At 43.6% G+C, this 22,338-nt stretch overlaps 1 protein-coding gene across 1 annotated transcript in view; it reads right to left on the reverse strand.

Moving 5' to 3' along the window:
* ACSS1 (acyl-CoA synthetase short chain family member 1) overlaps positions 1–22,338 on the reverse strand; it is a 36,465-nt gene that overhangs the window by 1,159 nt on the left and 12,968 nt on the right. Inside the window, exons 3-14 of the mRNA XM_071739944.1 lie at positions 21,518–21,717; positions 20,154–20,329; positions 17,296–17,448; positions 15,462–15,609; positions 15,029–15,166; positions 14,356–14,448; positions 10,058–10,170; positions 9,047–9,173; positions 7,564–7,691; positions 6,018–6,081; positions 5,369–5,487; positions 184–3,903 (exon numbers count right to left, since the gene is read on the reverse strand). Coding sequence (XP_071596045.1) covers positions 3,733–3,903; positions 5,369–5,487; positions 6,018–6,081; positions 7,564–7,691; positions 9,047–9,173; positions 10,058–10,170; positions 14,356–14,448; positions 15,029–15,166; positions 15,462–15,609; positions 17,296–17,448; positions 20,154–20,329; positions 21,518–21,717 — 1,630 coding nt within the window. The 3' untranslated portion in view covers positions 184–3,732. The remainder of the gene's footprint in view (positions 1–183; positions 3,904–5,368; positions 5,488–6,017; positions 6,082–7,563; positions 7,692–9,046; positions 9,174–10,057; positions 10,171–14,355; positions 14,449–15,028; positions 15,167–15,461; positions 15,610–17,295; positions 17,449–20,153; positions 20,330–21,517; positions 21,718–22,338) is intronic.

Raw genomic sequence — 22,338 nt, forward strand, 5'->3', positions numbered from 1 at the left:
TAGCAAAGGTGCTTGTAAGGCTTTGGAAGTGTACAGAATGAGGCTTGTTTGTAACTACAGTCTGTCCACACCATAGCTAGCATGGCTGTGAATTTCTTGTGACATTGCAGCTACCTGGGCAATTCATAACCTCTCTGGCAGCTGTGGTCCCTAAGCCCATGCAAGTTGACGTAACAGGGATGCAGATGAACAAGCATCCTTGTCTCCCAAAGGACATTGCACCTTGCACAGCTCGTCTTCTGAGACAGTTCTGATAATCAGACCATGTGTTTTTGACCATATGGAAGTTTCAGGTCAACAGGATAAGAAAATACTATATCCACAATAAAGGAAATGCTTTCTTGACTAAAAGGAAAGCAATCTTGTTCAAAAGCCTTTGGGTTTCTCCTCCACAGTGTATTTCAGACTGCATGGAGACTCCCTGTTTAAACAAGGGAGTCAACTTTTTCTGTCAAAAGCTGCTTCCACTTACAAATCACTTAAGGAAGTGTTTTAAGTTTGGCTGGGGGGTTTTTTGTTTGTTTGTGGTTGGTTGGGGTTTTTTGTTGTTGTTTTGGGTTGGGTTTTTTGTTTGTTTGGGGGGTTTTTTGTTCGTTTTTTTTTGCTTTTGCAATGGCAATAGAGGATATACTTAGTGGCTGTCTCCTAAAATATTAACACCGTGTCAATATCAAACCTTCTGACCTTCAACTCTCCACAAAGTGTCTACTTACCAAATGGATTGCAGTCAGAAGGATGAGAATTTTAAGTAAGCATGATAATCCCTACTCTATTACCCAGTCCCTAGAGACATTTAAAATACTTTTTTTAAAAAAAGCCCACCAGTAAATGCAGCTACTGTACTCAGAGGAACTCTTGGATGTAAGATAACATGCCTGTCTTTGAGAACACATTGTACTGTGCACAGCCTGCTTTCCCCTTTGTTACCAAAGTCTCTGCTGGCCAAAAAAATTCTCAACTCATCTCCCAGTTGTATAAAATGACCTAGCCATTTCTTTCCTGCCTCCAGTAAGGTGCACTGTCTTTCCAGTACACAGTCCCACTGGAAAAGGCAGTGCTGCTCCGGTTAAATTTAGCATTAAGTCAGCCCTGTAAAACTAGGGCAAATATTGGGGATTCTGTCAATTACTCAGGTGTTAGGCAGGCAAAACACAGAGCTCTGTGAAACTGAACAGCCTGACATGAAAAAGACAGAGGCAGGACTGCAACATTTGATGGAGTGACCCCAGCCACAGCACTGAATGGTGATTAGGACTCATTTGGCTTAGGAGTGCTTCAATCATAGAATGGTTTGGGCTGGAAGGGGCCTTAAAGATCATCTAGTTCCAATCTCCCTGCATGGGCAGGAAGACCTCACACTACACCAGGCTGCTCAGGGCCCCAGGCTAGTCTGAAATCTAGTAGGAAAATGGCACATAGATTAGAGCTTTGGTATAACACAGGAACATGTTAACAAAAACTTGTGTAAGTATAGATATTTCCTCTAAAAGGTATCTTTCATGCACTGTTAAGGAACATGGTAATCATATCCTCCCAAAAACAAAAAAAGGAATTTTTGCCAGCTTCTCTGCTTCAAAATAATGTATAGCCAGTCAATATCATATTCCTAAATTATTTAGTAAATCACAGAATCATAGAATCATTAGAGTTGGAAAGGACCTCTAGAGATCATCTAGTCCAACTCTCCCACCAAAGCAGGATGACCTGTACCACATTACACAGGACTGCATCCAGGTGGGTTTTGAGTATCTCTAGGGTAGGGGACTCCACAACCTCCCTGGGCAGCTGTTCCCATGCCTTATCACCCTCAGAGTAAAGAAGTTTTTTTCTTATGTTTAAATGGAACTTCCTATGTTCTAGCTTGTGCCCTTTGCCCCTCATCCTGTCACTGGGAACTACTGAGACGAGTCCAGCTCCAACTTCCTTGCATCCACGCTTTAGATACTTGTGAACATTAACAAGGTCTCCCCTCAGCCTTATCTTCTTCAGGCTAGAGTCCCAGCTCTCTCAGCCTTTCCTCATATATGAGATTCTCCAATTCACCAGTCATCTTTGTTGCCCTCCGCTGGACTCTCCGGTAGTTCACTGTTTCTCTTTAACTGGGGAGCCCAGAACTGGATGCAGTATTCCAGCTGTGGCCTCACCAGGGCAGAGTAGAGGGTGAGAAGGACCTCCCTTGACCTACTGGCCACACTCTTTTTTATGCAGCCTAGGATTCCATTTGCCTTCCTGGCAACAAAGGCACATTGTGTTCATGTTAAAATGAGTCCAGAAATAAAAAACTGTGTATGTTAGTTGCAATTTTGAAAGCACATGAAAGACAAAGAGTATTGTTCCCTGCTATTCTGAGGTTGCTGGTCTGGAATGCTACCATTGCTTTCCAGAAGACATCTAAGAGGCACTTCCTTCTTCTTTGTAGATTGTGCAATTTACAGGTACCCATGTAGCACTTAACTCTTTGGAAGATAAGCACATGCAGCATGCAGAAGGGGCAGACATAGGACCCAACGTTAAACAATAAGCATTAAGTCATAACTTCTGACAGGAGAATCAACCTACCTCCAAACTGGGTGTCTGTCTTTGTTGGAGCAAACAGGATTACAAACCCTTTTAGGAGTGGGATAAAATAACCATTCCTAGGTCAGAGATTACACAGCCTAGAATATCACAATCCACACTCCAGAACATCTCTCTCAGCTTCAAACCTCTGCTGAACACTGCAGGATTTTTATTTCCCCATGCTTCTCTGACAGACAGCAAGCAAACATTGTCCCTTGTCATAGCAACTTCCAAGAAACCAAGGCACTTAAAAAATCACCAACTGAAAACAAAGATCTACAAGTTGTACACCACCACTCCTAATATACCCGAATGAAATAGAGTGGACAGCATTGATCCAGTTGTCATCACTGATGAGGAAGAGGACAGTTGCTTTAAAAACCCAGTTGGCGATCTCAGTTTCTCAAGGCAGAATAAAAAGAGGTGGGACTAGACCCCTCCTGCAACTGGCAGTGCACTCAGGACCGGTAGGAAGTCCAGCAGAAGGCTTTGTGGCTCAGTTTTGCAGCTAGAAATGTTAGTGCTGGGTTGCCTAGGTGGGACATGAAGGGACACAGGCTCACCATCTCTGGCAGTTCCCAGGACATACAGTAGGAACAAATCCTTATGAAGAAAGCCAAAGGAGGTATTAGAACAACTGAATAAACTCAAGAAAGAATTATCGGAGTAGTCCTGTCCTTCTCATTTCCTTAATAATACATGTAAAATATCTACCAGAACACCCACCATTACTGAAAAGGCACCACAGTTGCAGTTAAATCCAGCTACTTGAACTCTGACACTGAGTTCAACTCAGAAGCTGAAGGAAAAACAGAAGAGTATTCTAGAGCTTCTTTTAAAACAACCGAAGTATTGTATAAAAACAATTCCCGCACAGTAACATTAAAATGAGAAACATTACCATCTGCATCTTGCTTCAGCTAGAATTAAATTTCATCATAGCTTATGGAAACCACCAATGGTTACCCTACAAAAGCACTAAAAGAAGTGAAAATGGCACTGACTGTGCAAAACTGCAGATTGCTCCCACCTGAGCAGAAAATCTTGTTCCCCTACAAGGTAACAGAATTTAAAAAACAAAACAAAACAAAAAACATCAAGAGAGAACTGTAATTTGTCTGGTTATTTGAGGTCTTCCACATTTCCAGAGGCAAGAGATTTCAGAGCTGCCTGCTATAAGGAATTCTTCTTATATTTCTGATAAGCATCCAGGATCTCCTTGACAACGTTTGGATCATCAAGTGTGGTGATGTCTCCCATGCTGTCTGATTGTTCAGTGACTACTTTCCTCAGAAGCCTTCTCATGATCTTCCCTGACCTGGTTTTAGGAAGACGTTTCACCACCTGCAGAGAAGGGAAAAAACACACCTATTTTAGAACCTGGGTCCTGCTAGAAACCACAAGGAATTCCAGCAGAACTGTACTAAACCTGGTACACTATGCCATGGCCACAGATGCTTTGAGGGTCCTGGGAAATACTAGATCATTGAGGAAAGGAGTGTCACTAGCATAAATTCTTTGTGCTATACATTTTATTCTTATTTACATGGACTTTGATCCCCATGTCCTCATTGCTGCATATCTCTAGGCTGGGCACTGCAGGACACACGGCTCTCAGCTCCTGAGTGAGCTGTTAACCATTGAACTAGGAAACTAGCTACATTGAAAACTCATGCACTGATAATGAGAAAGAGCTCAGCATATTACCAGGACAGACATAGTCCTTTTTACAGGACAGGAATATAAAGTTCACAATACTGCACACCAGCTATAGGGTCTCCTACTCAAGGGATAACTCCTGTTGCTGTTATTTCTCTCTGCCTTATTAGAGCTGTCAGCCTACATGTTTCCCTTCATAACCTGAAGAATGTTAAATTCCTTGGCTACACTTCTGGAAAAGCACTTAGCAGTAGATTCCAAGGCTTTAGCATAAACTTGAGCCATGTAAAGAGTTCTCAGGCTCTGAACAGAAATTCTAGCAGCCCTTACATTTTGCTACATGATCAGGCCAAAGGCTTATAAAATTCAAAAGCACTAACTAATATAAAAGGAAGGAACTGTACTTCTCTCCAGTACTGCCCCTAAACACAAGGAAATGTGTTTTCTTGCAAACCTACAAGTTCTGGAAGCTGCTCCTATGCACTGAGAATGTGCTGGGCTTTTCCAAGTTGAAAGAACTTTCCTTGCCTGTTGCTATGGTATTTTGTAAACCTGTGTCACTTTGCCTCTCAGTGACACCAAAGGTTGTGGCATTTCTCTACAGTTCAGTAGGTTTTTTTGGTGGGTCCATTGCACAGAACCACAGAGAGCAATGTTACATCACCTGAGCAATGGGAGAGCTGAGAGCAAGAGCTGTATGGTGCAGTAATGCTGCTGCATGACGAACAGGGACATCAAGTGCATCTTGAGGCACAGGGTGGGCCTGGGGTTCCCCCCTGCCAGAGCTCTTGCTAAGCACAGTGCTATCAATGCTCTCTGTGCATCCCCTGTAAAGAGTTGTTCAGCAATTGGCCCCAGTGGAGCAGCCTCGAGATAGCCCTAACACACAGTCCCACTGAGAAACTGCTCTGTGGGCTGAAGCAGATGTAGTATCACAGCCAACGTGGTTCAGCATCCATAGGCATAGAGAAGGAGCACATGCAGACCACTGTACTTGCCCTCTCCTACTTAGGATTCCCTCCAGCTACTTCCGTTTTCCTGCTTCTTCATTCAGTCAGCAAGGGACAACAGCAGCACTGACAACAAGAGGGTCAGGCTTGCTCAATGTGACCATTCCTGCTCCTGATGCCAGTTCCAGTCTCCCACTTACCAGAATGTGGTCAGGCACAGCATATTTTGCTATCTTGGAAGCCACTATGGTTTTGAGCTCTTCTTTGACACAGTCTATATGAGCTGTCTGCTCCTTTAGCACTATGAAAGCAAAGGCACCTAGAAGACAAATGAGCCACATACTTCATATTAGATCCTGGCTGGCAAGACCAGGGATGCCCATTCAAATGCCAAGGCAGGTTTCAAATAACTCCTATGCGCAATCTAGGAACTGCCAAGAAAACCACAGATCCTCTTTATAAAAGGGGAACAGACTCCAGCCCTTAATTGACAGCCCAGCCTTGTCTTGGCAATCATGCATCAAAGTGACCTCAGTGAAAATGACAACTCAATATAAATTATCAAAACTTCATTGGGATCAAAAGCTGGCCAATGCAAATCAGCTATTCCCATTCTGTTCAAAGGACATCACTGAGCACAATCTTTTTAAACACTATGTGCAAAACCAGTTTAGGGCTTAACACCTGCAACCAGTTTAGGAACATGCAATTATTTTCATGGCTGTCTTTGCTTCTTGGGGCTTCAATGCCCGTCAGCCTAAGGAGAACTGCCCTCCTATCATGCAGCCCAGATTAGAAATTAAGCAAAGTGTAGATAGGTGTGATGTCAGGACACTGCTTTTTACCTACCTTCTCCTTTGATCTTGTGTGGATACCCAATCACAGCTATCTCAGGGACCTCAGGGTGATCAGCCTTCACAGAAAGTAAAACAAAATACACAGAGCATAACAACTGCTTCAAGCCCTGTGTAGTTTGAGCCAGTTGCTTTAGGAAAAAAACAACTTTTCCATTTCTCACCCTCCCCCTGGCATATTCTGCTGAAAGCACAAAAGGAAAGCTTGATGCTGCCTTCTTATTGCACTGCCAGCTGGTGGCCATGACCATGTATCTGGGAGTAGCATCTACTCACTGGCCTGGCCCTGCTTTTACATACACAAATAAGTATTCTTACATACCCTGCTAAGCCCACTGCACACCGAGCTGAATTTGCACCAGCTGGAATCCTGCTTTCTCTTTCTTTGTCTGTGCTCTTGTGTGTGCATGGCTGTGGTCCCAAGCGGTGACTGGCCATGGCCAAATCACAAGCAAATCCAGTCCTGCACTGCTGTGCCACAGGGAACTGTTGCCAGCAGAGCAAAACCAAAGCTGCCAGCATCACAGTCCACATTTGACTGGTGTTTATAAGCACCCAAAGCACACTAGAAGGCAAAAAAAATCAGGTTTCTTCATCTTCCCAGAAGGGGGGAAGTGCATATGTTTGTCAAATGCATATTTCTATTATTATGCTACACAATAGCCATTTATTCTGTCACATTCAGGGTTTAACTTGCTGTAAGAAGACAATTTGGCTGTACAAACCAGAAGTAATCACATCTCTGGATCCCAGAGCAAAGACTGGATTGTGCCAGATCATATATAAATGAAAACATCACAGCACAATCTAAGCATATCAATACATGCATAATTGCATGCGTACACATACATAGAATGACAGAGGAACTGGATACTAGATCTATTATCAGAAATCCACATAAGACAACATATTTACTCAGAGAGTCCTGTGTACCATGCAAACACAGGTCAGGTTTATCAAATGTTGGTTTTAAGTGCCATTGGCAGGCAAGGCACATACTGTAGACATAAATATTCAGATGAAGCTTTGAAGATAAATGCTCTAAGGACTTTTTGTTTTCAGTTCTCTGAGCTCGTATTATTTTCTCTCAAAATGACAGGCTAGCTTTGTAGCTGACATGAATTCTCAGGCATACTCAGCTAGTTCAGAAGAGCAGGAACCACAGATTTAGGAAGGAGAGGACAGATATTTGCAACGGGGAAAAAACAAAACAGGAGAGACAATCCCTTACAGATTCCAACAGCATCCAAACTTACAACTGCAACAATACATCACTGAAACACAGCTCAGAGAGTTCAACTGCAGGGACTGCCCACCATGTTACTCCTCTCTCACTTGTCCATTTATTATCTCCTTAATAAGGGAGCTGTTTCCTTTTGCACATTTACTATTCAGTAAGCATCAAGCCAAGTATATGCAGGGGTGGAGGTTTGAAGGCAAGAGACCCTGAGCTTGTTTAAATTAATTAAGCTTCTTTGAAGGGGCCACCCTATCCCAGAGATAACACCTTGTCAAGACACCTCTACCTTCTTGGAACTTACCATTGCATCTTCTATCTCTGCTGTCCCAAGCCTGTGTCCACTGATGTTAATGACATCATCCATACGCCCTGTTATCTGGTAATAGCCTTTCTTGTTTCTGTAAGCACCATCCCCTGTGAAGTAGTAACCTATAGCAAAGACATGCAGGTGGTCAGCAGCTGGAAGTGTGCTGGCCTATTGCATTGGGCTCCTTTTAAACTGAAGAAGAATATCTGCTGGATGTATTTAGACTGGATATTAGAAAGTTCTTTAGTACAGGGTGGTGAAACTCTGGAACAGATTGCCCAGAGAAGCTGTGGATGCCCCCTCTATGGAAGTGTTCAAGACCAGGTTGGGTGAGGCCTTGTGCAATCCTGTCCAGATGAGAGGCATCCCTACTCATGGAAGAAAGGTTGCAGTAGATGATCTTCTAAGGTCAACCTAAGACATTCTATGATTCTGTGATTCTGATGCAGAACAGACTGAGCTCTAAGACAGCAAGTAGAGTAGGGGGGGGGTCAGGCAGCTTGCAGTGTCTCCTAAGTTTTATTACAGTTCTATTACATTTTGTCCATGAGAACACTGACAATTTTTTTAATCACTTACATGGGGATGGATGAAAAGCCATTTTCCCTTCTGGTTAACAAAAATTGAGATCACAGATAACAGTCCCTCTTCCAGCATGGCAATAACACTGCTATCAGATTTGCTGAAAAAAACCAAGCATGATAAGCGTGGCATCTGGAGGGTCTAAAACATTTGATGGAAACTGAAAAAGACCCAGTGGTTCCAGGAAACTTCAGTATCACTGAGGATACACAGTGACACAGACTGTGTTGGTTCTACATTAAAGCTATGTCTGCATCTGCATTGTTCCTGTGGCACTTCTGAGCAGGAACACACAGCCAGTGCTGTGAAATCTGAAGGTGGCTCTTGCCAAGACTCAGTACGGGCTAAGTCACAGACTTTCAGTCATGCCTCCTGCCCTTCAAAATAAATTAAACAACTATCAAATAATTATCAACAACATGTCAGACACTTGTAGTGAGTAATAACGGACTATGGACCCATTCAATTTCTTCTATCAGTCTTCCTATTCTTATTTTGTAGAACTTCCAGGATGGTCTCCTGTCTACCATATAGCTTTCATATTGTTTTCAGTTGCTCCCCAGACTGCAGACAGTGCTCTCATCCAATTTCTTATAAAAAATGTTTCCCTGCCACTTCTAGCTTCTTGCCAAATACAACTTGACTATGCTTTAAAAAGGAAGGACATAACACAGGCTGTGAAAGCAAGGGCGAGATTCAGTGATGCAGGGGGTACTTTTCCATCTAATATGTGCATTTCCAAGATTGAGCATTCAAATTTTTTAGGAAATACATTCCCTTTTGACAGCTAGAAAGGCCAAGATTTGGCTGGTACAGAAATATCACAAAGTGCAGCTGAAAACATTCGGTGTGCTTATACTGCGTGCAAACTGCCTTCCCTTGGCACCTTCCTTACCTGGGTAAGCTTTGAAATAGGCATCAACAAATCTCTGGTCATCTCCATAGATAGTTTTTGCCATGCCAGGCCATGGCTGGGCAATGCAAAGTGCACCGGATACATCATTGCCCTCTATAACCTTTCCCTGCAGGTTCAAGCACAAGAAGGATGATCAGGTGAACAAAAGAGGAATAGTAAGGGCTTCAGTGTCATTTATCAGGCAAGAGTCACCCTGTTTGTCTCTGCAGACTGTCAGTGAAGACCCACGGGTGGAGAAAATTAATCCACTCACAGACCTGCTACACACTGTCTACATCATGTCTGATAAAGCAGGTAAGGCTAAATGTGAGTCCTGTGATTCTCTGGAGGGAAATGCTAGCAAAGGTGACAGCAAAGATGTGCTCAGCTGCCAGAAGATGTCTGGGATGAGGCAAGCAGGAAATGCCTGGACCTCTGCCTTCCACTTCCATTTTCACTTTTCTTAACTCTCTTATGAAACTGTACACAGAGGAGATTACATAATTTACTGTTTAATTGTGCAGACAGGGACCACTCCATGTAGCATCAGAGACCAGCACCAGTTTTCTCAGAGACACACACAGCCATAGGGCCTCAGGCCTTGCATTTCCCTTGGAAAACTCCAGTAGGCTACTCCAGTCTTGCCACGTCACTGGACATTGCATGCACTGCTCCAACTGTTCAGCTCCCTGGTATCCAGGAGCTGTGTGACTTCTGGATGCTCACATATATGGAGTCAGCAGCTCTTAATCAGAAGCAGTGTCGAGACCATAAAAGTGGTGCTGAAACTGCAAACACTTCCCTAGAAGATTTGCAGATGGCCTGCAATGATCAGTTGGCAATCTGTATAGATTTTTGAAATATGCTCAATATATAAATTGTTCATCTATCCTACCATTTTAATGAAGGAAGAAGCATCCTTCCAGATCCTATTCCTCTACCAAAAGAAAGACAATTAAGGCAGAAACAAACATCAGCTTCTCTTGTGGGCACCCAGCAGATTCAACTCACATTCTCATCCATCAGCACTGGCACAATCCCAAAGAAAGGTCTCATAGCCATAGCCGGAACAATCTCAGCTTTCTCCTCTGAAGGTCGTGGGGCAATGCAGATGCCACCAGTTTCTGGAAAATAATGAGAAACAAAATATGTGGGGTCCATCCACTGCTGGATGAAAGCAAGTGCCAGCTCTTCAAAGGTAAAGAAGAGAAGCCACTGGAAAGAAATTAAGCAATACCAAGCAGCACAGTCATCTGAAAGCAGCACAGACCTGGTAAACCAAGAACCCTTTCTGAATACAAGAAAGGCTTAAACATAGAAAAACACCTGGTAAGCTGACACCACCGATGCCAGTTCTGTCTACAGGGGACATTGTTGCAGGTAGAAAGCAGAGAGCTACAGAAGCACCCCCCTTGGTGAGCTCAGATCAAGAGCTACTCCTATTCCCTCTTTGCCTGGTGCCTCATTCAGTATTGGCTATAAAAATCACTGCCATCTGTGTACACTGGTTACAAACCACAGAGCGTGGCCAAACAGCTGCCTCAGAAGAGCTTCAGCCCACACGCTCTATTACCCACAACTGGCCCTAAAAGCCAGCTTACAGATAAACCCACTCCTCCAGCTACCACCCAGCAACAAACACAGGCAGCTCTAATGCTTACTCAATCTTTTGCAGGTCCTTCTCACACTAACAAGGCTGCCTGGTGGCAGGGTCAGTATTGACCAGCCCCATTTCCTACCCCAGAAGTGATTTTACAGCCAAAGTACAAGCATGCCAAGGGATTTACCTCCTGATGCTATTTTTACAGCTGTCTAAGGTTAGCATGAAAAGCACTTCAGAAGTCTGAATAACTATTATTACAGAGTGTGAGATTAACCCACCCCTTATAGGCAGTCTGAGCTTATCTTACATTAAAAATTGAATCTTTTAATAATCCTTTTTTATTCCGACTGGGCTGAATGCTAAATCAAATTCCAACCTTAATCAGATATTTTCTATTCTAAAAGTAATTCAGAAACACTGGAGAGAAACAAAAACAAAGGAGCATCAGGATTTTAAAAATGCATCTCTATAAATGCAGGTATATTCTGCCACTCGCAGAATGCATTCCTCTCCTGGCTGCTGAGGTTGTGAAAATTGAAACCAGGAGTTGAAAAGGTTGAATTTGACTCTGAATTTTCATCCAGCTGTGCCGACATTGCTATGAAGAAGGGTTTCTTTGAGGAACCTTAAGCTTCAGACCTGCTGGAAATAGTATCAGATGTGGCCTACACACTAAATTATTTCACAGTTCACTGATGGGCATGCATCCACTTCACATGTTTTTGTTTAATTTTAAAGGGTCATCTTGATTTTTTCAGAAAAAGGAAAAAAGCACCCCAGACACCTGAGAGCAGAGCAGGGAACATCAGAGCAGGGAACCCGATTAAACTGGTTGCTCTTTCTAAGCCATTATGCATTCTGGACACTGCAAGCTGTGTTTCAAGATGGGTTTTTCCACATCCTACACATCATTCAGCCAGCTGCACATAAAGCAGGAAAGTCACATTTCAGAGCTAGCTGTATGGTGGCAGGGGTGTTTTAAAAATTATTTGCATGATAGACCTATTTTAAACTGGTTTAAAAGTACCACCAAGAGATGACAGCTAGCAAGGCTTATAGGCTCTACCTTGCCAAGTCTGTCTCTGTAAAGGCAGAGGCAGCAGAAGAAAAGCCTTGCTTCCACATTACCTGTGCCCATAGTCACCATAGTGCAAATCCACCCAGCCTTTAAGCATAGGGCTTAGGCAGCAGGGCTTAAGCATTGGCAGCAGAATCTAAACAGGGAGGGTGATGAGTTGAAACAGACTCTCCTCTGCCATGGGTAAGTCACCTCTGGCAGCAGGGTGGAGCCTGTTCTCTCTGTCACTGTTGTCTTCACCACCACAAATAGACTGGACAGACTTCTCTGGGGGGATTTCACCCCAGAACCACTGGCCCACATTAAATCACTAGAAGATGATGCCAATAACAAAAGCTTCCAGGCCCTATTCAGACATGTTTTTCAAAGCCAGCTTTTGTTCACAGATGCATACAACAGCTGTACTTTTTTTATGAAAGTAAAAATACCTAGTGTCTCCTGTGAAGAACTACACCTGAAACTCAAACACAACTTTGATTCTCTTACTGTCAATCACAGTACAGCACTACCTCATATTTTAACACTAAGAGCCATAGGAATTTTTAATCTCTCTCATCCACACATACCACACTACTTAAATTGCTTCTCGTAATTGCTGTCTCGCTCATTTGCTCATCCAAAGACTTCACGTGGATTCTTAACTCCCTGTGTGCTGATCTTTATGCCTAACAAGCTTTATTATCTGGCAACACGTTGCTGCTTTGGAGAGCAGCATTCCACAGAGAACACTGCATAGAACAGTACAATTAACAAGCTATATTGAAGCGGTATACGAGAGGTAACACAGCAGGACCACAACCAGCACCCATCAAAAATTTCTATGACCTCTTTCCACACTCCCTTTACATTCAAATGGCATATATGATGTTCCCAAAATTATTTTGGCTGTGAAGAAAGGAATTAATTAACTGTGGAGAAAGTCTGATTCTACTTTCTAACAAAATCACTCTCCTAAATACTTGTTATTCTTCCAGGAGCTTATAACTATTTATCTGCAAAATGATGCCTGGTTGAAGGCAAGATCAAGCACTCTGCACTTACAGGCTGTCCAGCAAATGTTTTGTTACCTTTCACCTGACAGTTGTTGCTCCAAAAACCCAGGAGAAATACAGCTTAATAAACCACCTAACCCTGTGCTTCAGATAAAGTAGAAGCATGCACCATTTAACTGAAGATAAACAAACAAAACCACATTAGGGCAAAAAAAGTCAACTCCATAGGTAATCAAATGCTTCTCCACAGGGTTTTATTTCAGAGCAGTGAGGTGGAAAGCCTATAGCACATAGACAGCCACCTTTCCTTCTGCTCAGTATGTGAGAATCCAGACAGTTTAAGAGATCAGTAACTGAAGCAGATTGTAGTTAACACTGCTCTGAATTCTGAGGTTATTTTATTTCAAACCTGAAAATAGAGTCTGCGAGTCCGGTCTGAATTAAATGGAACTTGGTTATGTGCCAGAATCTAATTCATCACACTGAGATGGCCCACAGGGATCCTGAATAGACTGCCTGCTAGCAGGAATAAAGTTGGTATCAGGAGCAGCTTGAATGGAAAGAGAAAGAATATTTTGCCCAAAGGCAGCTAGAAATTTAAAGAGTATGCACGACTTCTTTTTCAGCAAAGGCAGAATATCAGCAGCTGTGCTGCAACATTTAAGTCCATGGCTCTGTGACAAACTGTAGTTCACAACTTGAGAAGCACATATTGCAAGACACCTTTAGCAACTCTTCTTTAGGTGCCCAGAAAAGGGGAACAGATGTGGAGGAAGGGGCTGGGAAGAACTTGCAGGAGTCCTTCAAGCACAGGGGTCCTTCAACCCTTCACCCTTTCACCCCACCAGGCCCAGAAAGCAGAGACCAGCTCTGCTCCAAACGGACTCGGATCGATGAGAGCCAGACACTAAGTTAAGCAGGTTGTAAATGGAAAACAAGCATTAACTGATGTAAATAGCTGGGACAAGCATGTTGCCAAAACAGAAGTGAACTCCTTTCTGAGGCATTCAAGGTCCAGGGTAAAAGCAACTACAGCATAGGAGAGTAGCTCCCAGGCAGCCCTGCTGGGTGACAGCCGCTGTCCCTTACGTACCTGATGCATGGCCGTGCCCTTCACTCCCTTCCTTTCCAGTTGGCTAAATGCACTAGATTCATTTCATCACGCAGCTCTGATTTCCATCCCTCTCTGATGGTTTCCAGAACATGAAGCAAAGTGTACCTAAGTACAGATTGTGGCTATATGGTGCTATAAATGCTTCTTCATGATAAGATCATATCAAGGCCAGAACAGTTGGATAAATAATTGAAAGTGGGGATTCCAGTTCAAGCTACCTACTCCCAGCTTTGCCCAGACAGTCAATCTCTGCCTTTTATTTCTAGAACCAATTGAGATTTTCTGGCATTCAAAATATCAAAGAGCATATAGAGGAGAAAAGGAAATAACAAACACTACTATGCTGTTGCATTGCTATTATGTGCTGAAACTCTCCAGTGACCTTCACAAGCTGATCAAAATGCCAGGACAGGGTCTTTCAACAGTCTCATTGGACTGAATTGAAATGTATTAATTCTTCTCTACCCACCAGCAACCTGTCAATGGACAAGGCTGCCCATGCTCCCCGAGGATGCCTTTTACCTGTCTGCCACCATGTGTCCACAAGGGTGCAGCGACCTTCTCCCACCACGTGGTAAAACCACTGCCAAGCTTCGTTGTTGATGGGCTCTCCCACTAGACCAAAAGAAGAAATGAAGCAGCCTCAGATTCGGGGGGATTGCAGGCAGTTCATTCTTCTTTTTGGTGTACAACATGCTGAATGCACAATCTTTAAGCAGAATGATTACAGCATTTTTGCTGGGATGTGCAAAGGACTGCAATGCACTCACATAACTGAAGACGGGCTCTTTCTGAAAAGACTAAAAGGCAAGCAATAAAAACACTGGAAGTAACTCATCAATGCAGGTCATGTATAAGAATGTCTAGAATCCTAAAATAATGCAGGAAAATTCTGCTTGGGTTACCTATGCCAGTACAATTCAAAGTTGTATCATTTACCATTGTACAAATATCTTCAGTGAAGAATGTGATCCTGAAAATAAGCTAGGGAACAGGCAATCACACTAAGGTTCATGGCCCCAACTTAAGTTTATTTCCCATTCTGCTTATAAAATATCAGAAAAGCTAAACAAAGAGCCTGCTTTATCATCTATTTTTAACCACATCTCACCTGGTCAGCAGAGCATCTCTGGTACACTCATTTCACCAGCCAGAACAGTCTGCCTTTTTCAGATGAAGATTTCATGTCCCTTACCTGACCCCAAGGTCTTCAAGGAAGATCTGTCATATTTCTTCACCCACTCTTCACCATAATTCAGTAGCAAGCGTATAGCTGTAGGTGCTCCATAAAACTGATTAATTTTCAACCTTTGTACTACTTCCCAGTAACGACCTGCAGAATCACAAACAGGCTTTTTATCTGCCTTGAACTGACATAACAGCTGTCAATGCCCAACAGGAAGGCTAAAAGCCAAAGCTAAAGCTGTGACTACTGTGAGTACAAAGCAAAACCAATGGCAATGTTTTTTCTTTTCACCCTGGATGCAGAGGGGCTCCTGAATGTCATTCACATGTTCCAAAAAATGGAGCTTACCTCCCCTGAGCAGGAAGGTCACACTGCAAAGGCTTCTAAATCTCCTTTGTCACGCTCCCATGTCTAGCCAAGCCTTTCCCCAGCACTTCCTCACCTGGGTCGGGGTACACTGGAGTGCTTTCAAACAGGACAGAGGTGGCTCCATTGCAGAGTGGTCCATACACAACATAGCTATGTCCCGTGATCCAGCCAATGTCAGCCACACAGCCAAAAACATCGCCTTGCTGGTAGTCAAATACATACTGCAAAGATAAATGTAAGGCCAGCTGACATTCTGTTGGCAGACACTAAGAGTAAGGTGCTGGAATGGACGTCCAAATGGGAGCCAGAGAGTGCACAGGGCAAGAGGAGCCAGGCATGTAGGACAGAGCAGCATGAAGGCCAGCCCAAGGTGAGGAAGCAAGTCAGAGGCACCAGTACCAGGGCTTCTAGACTCCTGTCTGATTTTGCACACCTACAGAGAGCACAGCTGTACCAGCAGCTGCTCAGATTGGAGCAACAAAGCTACTAGCAAAGCCCAGAGCCCTGGATAACTAATGTTTCCTACTCCAGGCAGTCCACATGGAAGACCTGAACTGACCCTAAATGGCAGGGAAGCTCAAAGCCTCCACCAATATCAACAGGTTTCCATGAGAAAGATGCAGAAACTGGTTAAGTGTCCATGAAACATTTTCTGAGAAATGTTCTTAGCTGCTCAGCTTCTCTACCTGTACACCACTTTCCAGATGCTACTTTCTCTGGGCTCATTGAATTCAAGATAAAATTCTTGAAGAATTAACGATCCTGGTTATGGAAAATGCTTCCCATTGCCAATCTAACTTCTGTATGCTGAAGAGGTCCTGACTTATCAGACAGAGTCATCTTTATATTTTAAATGAAAGAAAGTGGATCAAAACCAGAAGAAAACTCCATTGGGTGTGTGACAAAGTATCACTCACACATGAGTGTGCAAAAACAACAGAGGCCACACAGATTAGCTAACCCCTCTAGCTAGAAGAGCCAATTCTCACCTTACTTTTTCAAGTGCCTTTCCCTCTCAGGCTCTAAAGTACCTCTAGAAGCATTGCAGCTGCATACAGTGCCTTCCCAGCATGTCTGCAACAGGGTGCAGGACCTACCCAAGATATCTTGGAGATTCAGCTGTCACTTACAAAATCCAACATAACGATACTGCTCATGCAGAGAAGTCTGACATTTGCATATTTAAGTCTTCTAAAAATTCGACTGTGTCAGCCTAAAGAAAGAAAAACTCTGCCTGAATTGTGTGTGATTACTAACAGGGTGGTGGTACCACTAAAGCCAGGTGGAGCTCTTTCACTGCAGTCTTTTCCACACTTCAGTTACCTTTTCATAATCAGAACTCAAACTAGAAGGCTTTAAGAAGCAGTGTCTTCGTGCCTTCACTTTTTGTTATTGGCATGAGAAAAGGGTTTAAAACATTTATCCTAGATCATATAGAAAAGAAACACAAAAGTGCAACCGCAGAACATGAAAGTACATCTTCAGACAAGTGCCATGCAGAGGCTGGTTTAAGAGTTCAGACCTTCTCTGAAATAAAAAAACCTGCAAAATAGTAGAGTAAGATCTACATCACCAATACCAGTAAGATACCAGAATCTCCTCAGCTAAATCACTTTAATGCCAACAAATTCTGGCCTACAATGCTAGCACATTTTAAATCCAGAAGTAGCAGCACTGCAGTTTCCTTCCTTTCAAATCTCTAGGCTCTGATTTGCATAGTATTACATTCCCCAAAACTAAATCCCAAAGATTAATTACATATTCTCAGACATTTTTCAATTTGTTTCCACCCAATAAGCCAGTTGAGCAGCAAATACAGAATACAGCACCCCTCACCAGTCGAAGCCTCTCTCATTAGTACTGTTGGAAGGTAAGTGAACCTTTTCCAGGGGATGCAGCTGAGTTACCTTGTGCGTCATAGCAGCGTACAGCAGGTATCCAGCCTGGGTGTGAACAATTCCTTTGGGTTTCCCAGTGCTGCCAGAGGTGTACAGCATGAAAAGCATGTCTTCGCTGTCCATGCTCTCTGGAGTGCAAACAGAAGCTTCCTTGGCCATCTCCTGAGGAAAAAAAGATGGTAATGACAGAAAGACTTTGTCTATATGGAGCCTACCCATACTCATCTGTAAGCACGACAGCAGTTTCCAGAGACAAGAACAACCATTGCTGTTGCTCCCTCATCAACATTCAACGATAAAGAATGAGGATGTCTCACTGGCTACACATGCTCACCTGGTGGAAAGATTCCTGTGGACACATAGTACCCAGCATTTCCACCAAGACCTCTACTAGGCACAGAAGTCAAGGGGAATTGGCCAAATAAAATACCATTTCCAGAAAAAAATGATACATGACAGCTTGCATTTCAAGCCTTGTAGAAGCTGGTAGAAAACCAAAGTGTGGCTGCAAACATGAACCACACCTGACATACAACAGCACTGCTGACTGGATAAAGTTTGGGATCTTCCTTTTTTGTTTTAAAAATGCAGTGCTACAATTAAGCATCTCCCTTCCCTGACCACAGCAGTGGATAACTGTGCTGCCCATTTAATCCTCCAACTAACTGCTTCTACACATGAGAAGGCAAGTGCTTTCCTGCCTCTGTCACCCTCCTCATACTCCACTGTTTAGCTCCATGGGTGAGATCCTCTCCTCAACCCCTATGGTCACACTCAAGGGAGGGAAGGATGCAATGTCCTACTAGGTCAGAGCAAACTTTTTGTCCAAACTTTGTGCCCAGTCCAGCAGAAGAAAGAGAAGTAATGTGCTTTAAAAGAGATGCTTGTACTCAATACACCTTGCAGCAACAGCAAACGCTTGCCTGCTCAGACTGCAGAATTTTTAGGAAAAGGCTGAAGATTTTTCTTATCCATATACAAAGTTGCAATAATCCCTGTGTGATCCAGATGCTCGACATATGGCTGGAACAAAAGCACAGGTGGCTTCCTTCTTTCTGGCTCTGAGCTGCCCGAAAAGAATAATGATTTCTACAAGGGTTATTAGGTGGTTCTTTGAAGGGATTTCTAGGTACTGCCTTTTTATAAGTATGCACTGTAGAGATGCTGCATTTACAAGTGGAAACTACCACAGCAGGTCCAGCTGTTTAAAAGAGTTGGTAAAAAAACCCCAATAAAATATGAAGAGTTGAAATGGTGAGATGTAATTCTTATCTTCTGACTTACAGCATTCCTGCTCATCTCAGGTATTTATTGTGGCATTCAGCACTACCAATTTAAGATGTGTTCCCATTTTTTAAACAAAGATGGAGTTTTCATATGCTCCATTAGAATATGAACTTAAATTTTGCAGTAAGCCATTGCGCAAGAGCTGGAAAGCACAAATGCAGTAAAAATTCATAATGACAGCATTAATGGTTTAATCTTTGTTATGTTTCAGACCCTACAACTGACAATGGGCTGATCTCAGCTCTCACATCACCAGTGTCTCAGGCTGTTTGCAGACGACGGAAAATGGTCAGAATGTGCTTTGTGGAGTAAGAAGGAGTAAGACAATTTCCAAATAAAACCTGCCTTCCCTGTTTAACTTAACCCTAGTAGTTGCTCCTATCTCATGTGACCAGCACAGGGCCTCCTGAGTAATTACCTTGACTGCACACTGGTGATTTCCAGGCATTACTACAATGAGCAGCTTCTGTTCACTGCTGCCAGCAAACTGATAAAAGTACTTCTGCACTGGTACCACGTGTACCAGCTGAAAACGTTAAAACAACTGCTGTTTTCTTCCCCAGGAAGCACAGGTTCTAAATATCCCGAAGCCATCACCATCCTCCCATCATGGGGTAACCAACAACACTGTCCCTAGGCTACACTGAGCCTCTCCAGTAACTTGATTATTTCTGCACTGCCTCTCAAACAGTATTGAGGCTGAAAGTGCATATGGCAAGCCATAATTAAGTGTCTGCATGCAGCATAATAGCAGTGGTATCAGTGTATTCTGGGTCTCAGGAAACAATCATTCCTTATATCTCAGCATTGTTTGCAAGACTGCTAAAATGGAGCAGCATACCCCCTGCCCTTGCTGAGATGAATCAAACATAGCTTGAGCTGCTTCAACTCCCAGTCCTAGCAGAGTATAAATACAACCAGTCAGAATAAGGATGAAAAACCAGATGCTCTAAGGGGCAACTCTTTTTCGTCTGCAGAACTTGGGTCTAAAAGGCACAGATGGAGAGAAAGATAATCCGGCCAACCCTCAGACCTAAAAGGAGTTGTTGAGACTGCCAGTGGGCATCTGCAGAGCTGGGTGACTGCCGGGATGTACAGAAGCTGTCACTGCAACGTAGCTGTATCCATTAGCCCGTCAGGGTACTGTGGCAGCACAGGAAGAGCAGCACACACTGAAAAGCTGCTCCAGAGGCAGAATAGAGGCCGTCATCCCTGGCAGATCTGTTGTGGCTACACACTAGTGTGCCAACCAGCAGTGCAGCAGCTGCTTCACAGGCTTTTAGCTCAGTACACCAATGCAAGGAAAGTATGGAGACTGCCTAATCTTCCTTGGCTGCAAATCCCCAGGGTAGCCCATAGCAGATGAAAGACTAAAGGCAAATACATGCATGATCTACACATTTAGCAAGACTCTCATGCATGTGTTTTGAACAGCCCTGCATGGGATCTTTCAGAGATGTCCCTGTTAGCTCGTCTCTACATTTATTAGTGCACCATATTTCTCTCCTCCAGCACAGTAACCATAGCATATTTCAAGTAGCATCATGGAAAATAGGCAAGGTTTACCAACACCAACGTACCTCCTCAAGGGAAATATCACGATCACCCATCTGGACTTTGTTATCTGTCCTCTGCGCCACAAAGACATGTTTGATGCTTGGACAGTTCTTCACAGCTTCATCCACAGTAGTCTTCAGCTCTATGATTCGGCCACCCCTTACTCCCTGGTTGTAGGTGATAACTGCTTTGCATCCAGCTAAAAAGAGAAAGATTTAGCAGGCATAGCAGCTTGTCTTCCAGGCTAGGTTGTGCACCCTGCTTTTATTACTTTTGGACATGAGGTATAGGATAACATGTGTGACAAATATTTGGAATTTCTATCAGTCAAAGACAGCCAGTGTCACTGACAAAAACACTTCAAAACCCAGATTAGGAGTAACTGAACCTTCCATGAGCTACCTAGTCCACCTTCCCCACCCCAAGGTAGGGCCCACTCCAGCTAAACAATTTCTGACAGCTATCAGTCCAATTTTCCTAGAACACTCCAGTGGTAGCTATTCTACCCTCTCCCTACCAATCTACTTCAACATCTACAATGAACATCAGAAAAGTCATTCCCAGTGTCTAGGTATCACTCCTTGCAATGCAAATCCCTCCCCTTCCTGCCTAGCAAACCCAACATGCAGAACACTTTCTTCCCAGCAACTTGTTTTAGAGTGAATACTGCTGCTTTAGCCAAACAGTCCACACACTGATATCAATGCAAGACTTCTTATGACCCTGGTGAACAGGCACCTTTTCCCCTCTCTCATCCTTTCTCTAGGGCTGAACATAAGTGTCCATCGCAAACTGAGCAGCACTGAAAAACAAGACTAAAGAGTCTTACAGCAAGAAAATTGCTCCCTCGCAGTAGCCATAGAGAAACTGATGTGACTGCTAGGACAAGAGCCACTTGCTATTTTGTTATTTCACTGGTATTTTTAGCATTACTTTTTACCTAATCACACTCCAAGTGCTTTGGGCCAAGAACAGCTCTGCCTCTTGGTACACAGCTAACAGAGGATGGGCAGGCTGACAGCACTTCCAGTGCTATACATAAATCACAGTATCACAGTTGAGACTGCAGAATTAGAACTGTGCAGGAGCATCAAAGAAACACTGTGATTATACTGCAAAAGAACAAATCAGGCCCCATTCCTAAACTGTTTTCCTTCCAGCTTCACTGCTGTCTGGCAGTAACCCAACACAGAATGAATGTTAAGCAATTTATAGTTTTTTAAGACTGGAGAATACTGCATCTGCTACTATGGAAAAGGCTCTTCACAGTACTTTGCAAAAGAATAGTGAACTGTCCTGGCAGCTCAGAATGAACCTCTTCTCCTTCTGCTAAGAAAAAAAGGAATAGGAATGTCTTGGGTTTGTTCCCCAGTCTGCACCTACTTACAGTCCATGATCCTCCCAGCTAATGACTCTGCACTGAATCCAGCGAAGATCACAGTGTGAATGGCACCAATCCTGGCACAAGCCAGCATGGCTGCCACAGACAAGGGAGACACAGACATATAGATGGCCACCTTGTCCCCCTTCTGTATCCCATATTTCTTCAGGGTGTTGGCAAGGCGGCAAGTCAGATCCAGAAGCTCCCTGTGGTACAGAAGCAATGCTGTCATGAGACCTCATGTTTTACGCAGAGAAGAAAAAAAAAGGATGAAGTTGAACTGAGTGATGCACCTCACCAATACAGGGCACACCAGCTTCTGTATCTCAAAGAAGGGTGGCCTGGGGTGTGGTGACAGCCAGACTGCTCCTGCACTGGGGAGAGAAGGGAACAGTGACAGAGACCCATGCTTGCTGCAAAAGATGAGCAAGTGAGAGCCACAGGCACTGCCCAGAGCTACCAGACTCTGGAGCGAGCAGAGCAACCAGCGAGCCAGTGGTTGCCCTGTTGCCTTCAGGAGTCAGTGCACAATTTAACCATCCTTAATGCCTTTTTTACCTACCAGGATCAGTCAGAAGCTACTGGGAACATGTATGGGATAATCACAAGATGAAATGGAAGCTGTTGTTCAAAGACTCCCAAACATGTTTATGTTTGGGGACTGCTGGAAGTGCTTCACAACTAGTATCTTCTCTTTACATTGCAAGGGTAAGCAATGCATTTGTATGCATAAGGAAGAAAAAGATAAGTCCCAAAACACTTGTGTGAGTGGCAGATTTGACAAGGCACTCATCAAAGCCAGATCACCCGCAGCTTGAATTCCTCCA

This window comes from Heliangelus exortis, chromosome 3 (assembly GCF_036169615.1).
Source record: "Heliangelus exortis chromosome 3, bHelExo1.hap1, whole genome shotgun sequence".
NCBI classification, from domain to species: Eukaryota; Metazoa; Chordata; class Aves; order Apodiformes; family Trochilidae; genus Heliangelus; species Heliangelus exortis.